This window comes from Parasteatoda tepidariorum, chromosome 5, assembly GCF_982258835.1.
Source record: "Parasteatoda tepidariorum strain Cologne lab strain chromosome 5, Ptep-v5.0, whole genome shotgun sequence".
NCBI classification, from domain to species: Eukaryota; Metazoa; Arthropoda; class Arachnida; order Araneae; family Theridiidae; genus Parasteatoda; species Parasteatoda tepidariorum.
In genome coordinates, this window is record NC_141759.1 from 91,120,906 (window position 1) to 91,129,712 (window position 8,807).

General features: G+C 31.9%; 1 protein-coding gene across 5 annotated transcripts in view; it reads right to left on the minus strand.

The window, feature by feature from the left end:
* LOC107437637 (uncharacterized) overlaps window positions 1-8,803 on the minus strand; it is a 43,729-nt gene extending 34,926 nt beyond the window's left edge. For all 5 annotated transcript variants that reach the window (XR_015433835.1, XM_087164516.1, XM_087164515.1 and 2 more), the window contains exons 1-10: window positions 8,688-8,803; window positions 8,536-8,559; window positions 7,143-7,202; window positions 6,990-7,013; window positions 6,828-6,887; window positions 6,681-6,704; window positions 6,520-6,573; window positions 6,074-6,094; window positions 4,637-4,657; window positions 1,560-1,847 (exon numbers count right to left, since the gene is read on the minus strand). Coding sequence is in view for 4 of the 5 variants with exons in the window: in XM_087164516.1 (XP_087020642.1) it covers window positions 1,560-1,847; window positions 4,637-4,657; window positions 6,074-6,094; window positions 6,520-6,573; window positions 6,681-6,704; window positions 6,828-6,887; window positions 6,990-7,013; window positions 7,143-7,202; window positions 8,536-8,559; window positions 8,688-8,778 (667 nt within the window). In the remaining variant the exon portion in view is untranslated. The remainder of the gene's footprint in view (window positions 1-1,559; window positions 1,848-4,636; window positions 4,658-6,073; window positions 6,095-6,519; window positions 6,574-6,680; window positions 6,705-6,827; window positions 6,888-6,989; window positions 7,014-7,142; window positions 7,203-8,535; window positions 8,560-8,687) is intronic.
* Window positions 8,804-8,807: the final 4 nt, after the last annotated feature.

Consider the following 8,807-nt stretch of genomic DNA (forward strand, 5'->3'; position numbering starts at 1 on the left):
AGGAGAACCCTAAATAAACAGTTTAATTTCAAAATTTAAGAGAAAGTCGCGTAATTCTAATGTAATTTAGAGAGAAATAAACTTTTAAAGCGTTTTTTATGGAAGACTCAGTTTGGTGACATTTTTGCAGACTTGGCGATCATTTTAGCGACTATTTCGACAGCAAAATGATTGTTCTAGAAAATTTGAGCTTCAAAAGCGATAGGACTAACATTTACGGAGTTCTGCGAGAATTGTCTAGAATCACGTCGAAAGTTCGGGGTTTCCTTGCGAAACCATAATAGGAGCATATTGCGCAGAGAGTGGAAGAGTATTAGACTGTTTGTGACTGTAATTGCGTTCGGATATTCGAATTTCTTGTGGGTTGATTGAATTGTCAGAAGTTGTAAATCCTGTTACTACTCTGCGATTTAAGCTGAAATTGAGAGCTGGAAAGAGCTGTATTTTCTAGAGCATTCAATTTTTCTAGTCTTAACTCTTTAAGGACAGTTTTATTAATTTTCAATTAAGACGAACCTCTGTGATTGGTGAACACTTAATAACAACTCATCCCAGATAGCAAAATAAGGATTATTTTCACTCAGCAAAAATATTTTAATGTAAACATAAAAAGGTTTATTATGCGGTTTACATTTAAACCTTCGAATCTTAAAACGAGATCTGTGACAGCCGGCCGGTCTGTGTAGGGGGCAGGGAACTGTCCTTGCATCAGAAAGGTCCTGGGTTCGAATCCCGGGCAAGGCAGGGATGTTTCTTTCTCTCTCTGTGTGTTCTATGTCCTTTCTCCTTTGTGTGTGAATGTGGCCCGCCCTATAAACGGGTTGCGGTTGTGTGAATAGCGTGTCAAAAGTCCACTTCCTGGCCATAGATGGCGCCACTGAAAAACAGTAACAATCGCACCCCCACTGCCTAAAACAGGCATACGACAAAGAAAAGATCTGTGACACTCTGCTCTATTCTACTCACTTTACAATAATCCAAAACCTTGGACATCAACCTTCTATATAAAAACCTTAAATCGAGGTTGACCTATGGTTTTCAAGCGTGAAAAAGTCCTTTAATAAAACTAGTCTCAAGGTGGAAATAATTTTAAATCTAGGAAATTATAAGGTTTCTTTTCGTGACATCTTGTATGCTCAGTTAAAATCCACCGAGCCATGAAATTTTAATCGACAATGCAATTTGATCCTATTGCTAGTGTGACGTCAGCTTAAAACGTCATTATGGACCTAAGTGACCATTTTCCTTAAGTGACAATACTTTTTTTTAAAAAAAAACTTTCATAATTCTTAATCCTCTTAAGAGAAAGGGTTTGAAACTGCAATATTTTTGCTTTACTTAAAAAGAGAAGGTTCTTAGTACAAACATTTTTATGACAACAAAAAGATAATTTTGGACACAAGGTTACCGTACGGTTACATGCTTTCTGGGATATTGTTTCGCGTGTACTATTTCGCAGCTATTGAGCCTGATTTATATCATGGAAATATAGCATTGAACAATAACATTTATAATAAAATTAAAAAATGTCTTTTAAATATGAATAAGAAGAAACTTGCCTTTTACTCGAAATGTTTTAGTGTCTATTGGTTTAGACGCACCAAAATCATTTTTTGTCTTTACCCTCAACTTGAATTCTACTCCTGGTTGGGCATCCTTGCAGATATACCACGATTCTCGAGTTTTTCCCATGTATATCCATTTTGGTTTGCTACTTCCTGATACTTTATAGTATATTTTATAGAAACCACCAGCCCCGAGGTATTTTGGCGTATTCCACAACAGTAGAACTTTGTTCGATCGTTCTAGATACTCCAATCTAAGGTTTTCGACGCTGTCGGGAGATTCTAATAAAAATCGAAAGCATTAAAGATGTGTGTTGCGACAGAAAAAAAAATTATGAAACTGAAGTTAATTCCATGAAAATATTAATTAATAATCATTTATAGTTTTCTTTTGAATTTTTATTTGTGATAGTCGCTAAAAATTTAAGGTATACAAATTTTACATAGTTAAAAAAAATTTCATTTCAATGGTAAAATACGAAGTTTGTGCGAAATCGGACCAATAGTCTATGACAAATCTCATCTAAAATATACGACTTTGTTTTGTAACTGTTTGGAATCGTATTTTTCAGATTGTGACTAACCTTTCATATTTTGAGGTCAAGATTCTGAATTCCTCAAATAAAAATAAGTTTATTCAGATTAAGTACGTATTTTTTTCTAACTTCGTAACTACAAATATCGTCTGCACGAACTAACAAGCAAATTTGAAGCTAGGCAATTGAACCATTGAATTCGTGAAATTACATCTTAATGCGGGAAATTCTGATTATTAGATCAAAAGTTATTCAAAGTGTTCCGCTCTTTTTTTTTCCTGCGCACGGTGTATCCAATAAATATGTACAGAACGAAAAAAAAAACAGAAAATCTTTTGATTTAATGATAAGATCTTCATGTGCTTGAACTCAATCTCAATGGTTCGAGAGTATGATCACAAATATACTAATTAGTTTGCGTCACCGATTTTAAGTTACAAAGTCAGATGCATAAACATTTATCTAAATAAAAAAAAATTTTGTCGTTGACGAATTTGGATTTCTGACCAAAAAAAAACATATCATAAGAAAAAACAATTTAAAATTTGATTTCTCAGAAACTATTCTATTGATTAGCTCAAATTTTGTCTTTTGCCATATAAAATAACATACGCTATAACACAGGTTCCCAAACTTTTTTTTCTCGTGGACCACTTTCAAAGTTTTACTATTTTCGGTAGACCCCCTGCTGCTACATTTCTACTGTATTCCCAAAACTCTTAAAAAATATCACCCTTAATTGGGGGTATTAAGAAGAAGAAAAAAAATCGAATTTTCTTGTGTCCTATTTATTAAAATAATACTTGCGGTTATACAAAATTATAGACATTTATTATTTACAAACAATCAACAATTGACAAAAAATCAACAATGAACTCTGAAATGTACATCAACAATAAAAAATAGTCATACTTTTAATGAGACGGATGTACTTGATGAATTGACAGCAAATTATCAATATTTGGCTTCAGTTTTGTAAGAAGTAATCTCAAATCTCCCCGTTCTGTGATGTTCAATCTGCTCGTTTTTTGTTAATAGGTTGGAAACGTCACTAAAACTTCTTTCGACAAGATATGACGAGGGAAACGCTATCAAAAATTCTCTCGCGATTTCCCACAGCCCAGGATACTTTTCGTTGATTTCTGCGTGCAGCCAAAATTTCTGATAACCCTTTTTAAATTTCACCTTCAGTTCCTCGTTGTTGCTGAGCTCAAGTAGCTCCATGAACCATGGTGGTATTTCCATCGTCTGAATATCTTCAAATCTATTTTTGAAGTCATCATGCAGGGTATTTAAATGCGAGCGGGCGCACGGGCGGCACTTGCAAGTCGCGACATGTGGTGTACACTTGTACTGTTATCTATTGTTCGATTCAATTCTGTGTTTGAACTGAGTCTCGAATATTTTTGAGTACCTACCTAGTGAATAATGCTACCTGCCTACATAGATAGGTAAATCCAAGTCAAAATTTTTGTTCTTTATTATGAAAACCAGAAAATTTTTCGTGGACCCCCACTTACAACTTGTGAACCCCTGTTTTCCCTTCATGTCTACGTGGACCCCCGTGTGGTCTCCTATGGACCCCTGGGGGTCCACCTGGACCACTTTGGGAACCTATGCGCTATAATAATATAAAAATTTCTACACCTAACGATACAACGAAGTTTCCTGACTATTTCTCTTGCGGGTATTTTCTTATGAAGTTTTAAATGCTGTTTGGAATATTTCCAGTTTCTGCTCGGTATTCTAATCGGTTTCACGTCAGGTAATTATTTTATATATTGTTGTTATATATTGTTATCAGGTAATTATTTTATATTTTTTTACTAAAGCAAACAATTTTCTTCTACCTCCCTTTTCAGAAAATTTGACAACTCTACAGCAAAGTGCTAGGTTTAAAGCTAGAGTTATTTAACCCTACCATTATTTATTAGCTATTAAATAGAGCATGGGTTATTTATATAAAAATTTGAAGGTTTAATCTAAATTTAGTTTCTTTTACCACATAATAAATTTTATTTTTGACGTAGTAAACACTCCTTTTTGAAAGTAATTTTTAAAAAACTAAATATGTCACTGTTTCCTTACTTCAAAAGATAAACAATTTTAAAATTGCATAGTAATAAGCTTTATTAGAAATATTAAAACACATTGCTGCAAGCCAAAGCATGATAGTTGCAAAAGACATTGTTAAATCTAATTCACTAGTTAGCATTGTTTAATCAATGACTAAGGAATTGTTAAAAAGATCCTATGAATTCTATGTATATCTTATGAATTCGAAGTATGACATAGTATTTAAAACAATGTTTTATGATACGCTGGAAACTTTATCATGAAACAATGCTTCTATGAAAAAAAAGGCATTTCACTCCGTTTTTTAAATATTTATTTAGGACTACAATTTTCAGGATAAAATGTTACGATTTGGAAAAACAAATTGATCTAAATTAGATAAAAATTCCACTGTTCAACTTTCTTTAATAATAATAATAATAAATATAAATATATATATATATATTGAGAAATACTCACTTCCTTCTTTACTGCCTAGCCCTAAAATAAAATAACATAAATTATATGTATTTGAGATTCATCCTTATACAAAACATTTAAAACTACAAATTCAATTTTTTTTAAAAATTAGGTACATAAGATAACAGAAGATAAACCTCGAAAATCTCAAGACTGTTTAACTAGTAACTTAGTTTACGTACAGTGTACCAAAAATAAACGGACAACCCGGAATAACTTTGGATCTAATGATCGGATGTTCTAGTTCTAGGACTCAATCTTAATGGTCCAGGGAGGTGATTTCAAATATGCTAATTAATAAATGCAGATGATATTTTAAGTAACGAAATTAGACACAAAAAAGTACTTTCTCTGAATAAGCATACCTTTTTTTTCGCCTTATACGGATTTCTGAACCTCAAAATATAGGGGGTAGCCGCAATCTTGGAAATATGGTACCAATAGTTGGGTCAGGAGAGCACTCCAAAGTCTGGACCCCTTAATGTTAATTTTACTTTTTGCATATTTCACTATATCTCGAGAACCTTTCTAAGCGAATTGAAAAATTTTTGAAAGCAATTATGAAGTTCATTTGTTCAAAGATAATTCCATGCAATAAATAAATTTCAGTAAATATTTGTTATTTTTTTATTTATTTAATAATGGTCGAAAAAAATTTTGGATTGTAATTAATTAGAATATTTGAGGTCACTCCTTCGTAAAGATTGAGTCTTAAAACGTGAAGATCTGATCATTCGATCAAAAGTTATTCAGGGTTCAGTTATTCATTATATTTTATTTTGTGCACTGTAAAATAGATTTCAATGGAGACAATACATAAATTTTTACGAAAAACATGTACCGTAAAATTTGATGACATTGTACCCGTCGTACACCTTTTTTAAAATTATATAGTATTTAGCAATAACTGGAAAAGAGAAAATAGTTTCAAGAATAATCATAATAGCCAGTCGTTAAATGAATATTTAATTTAAAAACAACTGTCTTTGCCGAGATAATTTTCTGGTCTGTGTTAATCTTGAGAAATTTTCACTTGATTATATTTATTTGGAGGTCTTACGTACATCAATATTCTGGATTTATATTTATATTCCAATTTAAAAAGTCTCTAAATACTGTAATAAAAAGCGCTTTTTTCAAGAATAATCTTAATAGCCAGTCGTTAAATAAATATTTAATTTAAAAACAACTGTCTTTGCCGAGATAATTTTCTAGTCTGTAATCTTGAGAAATTTTCACTTGATTATATTTATTTGGAGGTCTTACGTACATCAATATTCTGAATTTATATTTATATTCCAATTTAAAAAGTCTCTAAATACTGTAATAAAAAGCGCTTTTTTATAAAACAACTAGAGAATGATGTTAAAATCTGGTTAGCGTATCTTAAGCCCAAATTCAACTGAATTGATCATAAATGAAATCATGCATGCTTACCTCTTTCAATGTCATCTTCAGCTGAAAAAATGAAAAGCAAAAGCTATAGTCAATAGAATAAACTCAATTTATATTAATCATTTTGCATTCATTGCATAAAAAATAACAAAAATTTATGTTAAACTGTTCATGCTTCCTTGCTACAATATCACCTTCAACTATGCGTCCAACATTAATGTTTAAATGAAGATAGATTTCTAAATAATAAAGTGAATGAACGACAAACATACTAAAATATCCTAACATATCTTAGACAGAAAATCAAATCATTTCATAAGAGAGAAATTGTGCAAACGTACCACTTACATCTGCTATTTGTAAATATTACAAGATACACTTACAAGATATAGTTAATGAACTTAACTCAATTTATATTAAATATTTTGAATGAAGTATTCATTGCTTACAAAAATAATACAAAATATGTATAAACTGTTCATACTCACTTGCTACAATTTCCTCTTCATCTGTATGTGCAACATCTATATTTATATCATGATCTAGTCCAGAATAATTAAAAATGTGAGCGACAAACGAAGTAAAATGTCTTGTTAACATAAAACCCGATATCAATTAAATTGATGTGAGATAAACCAAGCATACTTACCTCCTTCACTATCACCTTCAGCTGCTATTTGTGAAAACAAAACACATCAGATAAAATCTGTAAGTTTAACTCAATTTATATTACATATTTTGTATAAAGTAACCATTGCATATAAAAAAAAATCCATGTTAATCTATTCTCACTCACTTGTTTTAGTTTCCCCCTCATCACTGTGCTTAACATCTGAATTTGTACCAAGCTCCCTTCCTAAATCATAGAATAGATAAACGAGAAACATCGCAAAATATATTGTTAATGTATACGCACAAAATCAATTCAATTGATGTGAGAGAAACCATGCATATTTACCTCCTTCAATATCACCTTCAACTGCTATTTGTAAAAACAAAATACATTAGATAAAGTCTGTAAGTTAAACTTAATTTATATGACATATTTTGCATAAAGTATTCATTGCATATAAATATAATAAAAAATCCATGTTAATCTATTCACACTCACTTGTTTCAGTTTCCCCTTCATCTGTGTGTTCAACATCTGAATTTGTACCAAGCTCCCTTCCTAAATCATAGAATAGATAAACGAGAAACATCGCAAAATATATTGTTAACGTATACTTACAAAATCAATTCAATTGGTGTGAGAGAAACCATGAATATTTACCTCCCTCAATATCACCTTCAACTGCTATTTGTAAAAACAAAATACATTAGATAAAGTCTTTAAGTTTAACTTAATTCATATTACATATTTCGCATAAAGTATTCATTGCATATAAATATAATAAAAAATCCATGTTAATCTATTCACACTCACTTGTTTCAGTTTCCCCTTCATCTGTGTGTTCAACATCTGAATTTGTACCGAGCTCCCTTCCTAAATCATAGAATATATAAACGAGAAGCATCGCAAAATATACAGGGTGTTTATAAAGTCCCGGACCCATTTTGATGTTTAATAACTCATAAAATAATAAAGATAGATTAAAATTAATAACACAAATGGTTAGATAGACTCAAAAAGTTTCACGACCCTTGTCAATGAACTTCCACGTGTGCCCCCTTCGTCGCACGAAGAATATCAAATTGATAGTCAATTTCACGCTAGGTAGCGGCAAGCATAATGAGTTATTAAATATCAAAATTGGTGTTTCTGGCATTGTTAATCGCCATAATGTGTGCAGATGGGGATCTGAAAACCGCCCATGAATACCGTGAGATACAAAGGGATTTCCCAAAGGTTAATGTGTGGTGTGGACTAATGCACGACTGAGTCATTGGGCCTTTCTTTTTTACGGAAAAGACGGTCTCATCAGTCGTATACTTAGACAAGTTGGAAAACTTCGTATTTCCACAACTAGAAGAGCTTCAGCCACATGTCTTTTTGCAACAAGATTTTGCACTACCTCATTGGGGTATCATCGTTCGTAGTTCTTTGAATGACCATTTTACAGGAAGATGGATTGGGCGAGGAGGTCCAATTCTTTGGCCACCCAGATCACCTAATATAACGCCGCTGGACTTTTTTCTTTGTGGATTTATAAAGGACAATATTTACAGGAGGATCATGTCGAACATTGATCACCTAAAAGTCAGAATTACAACCGCAATAGCCCCTTTGGATGCCGACATGCTTGCCGCTACTTGGCGTGAAATTGACTATCGACTTGATATTCTCCGTGCGATGAAGGGGGTGCACGTGGAAGTTCATTGACAAGGGTCATGAAACTTTTTGAGTCTATCTAACCATTTATGTTATTAATTTTAATCTATTCTTATTATTTTATGAGTTATTAAACATCAAAATGGGTCCGGGACTTTATGAACACCCTGTATTTTTAACGTATAAGCACGATATGATTTCAATTGATGTAAGAGAAACCATGCATACTTACCTCCTTCAATATCACCTTCAGCTGCTATTTGTAAAAACAAAATATTTGAGATATAGTCGGTAAGTTTAACTAATTTATAATAGATATTTTGTATAAAGGGTTCATTGCATATAAATATAATAGAAAGTCTATGTTAATCAATTCACACTCACTTGTTTTCGTTTCCCCTTCATCTGTGTGTGTGACATCTAAATCTGTACCAAGCTCTCTTCCTAAGTAATAGAATATATAAACGAGAAACATCGTGAAATATATTGTTATCTTATAAGCAC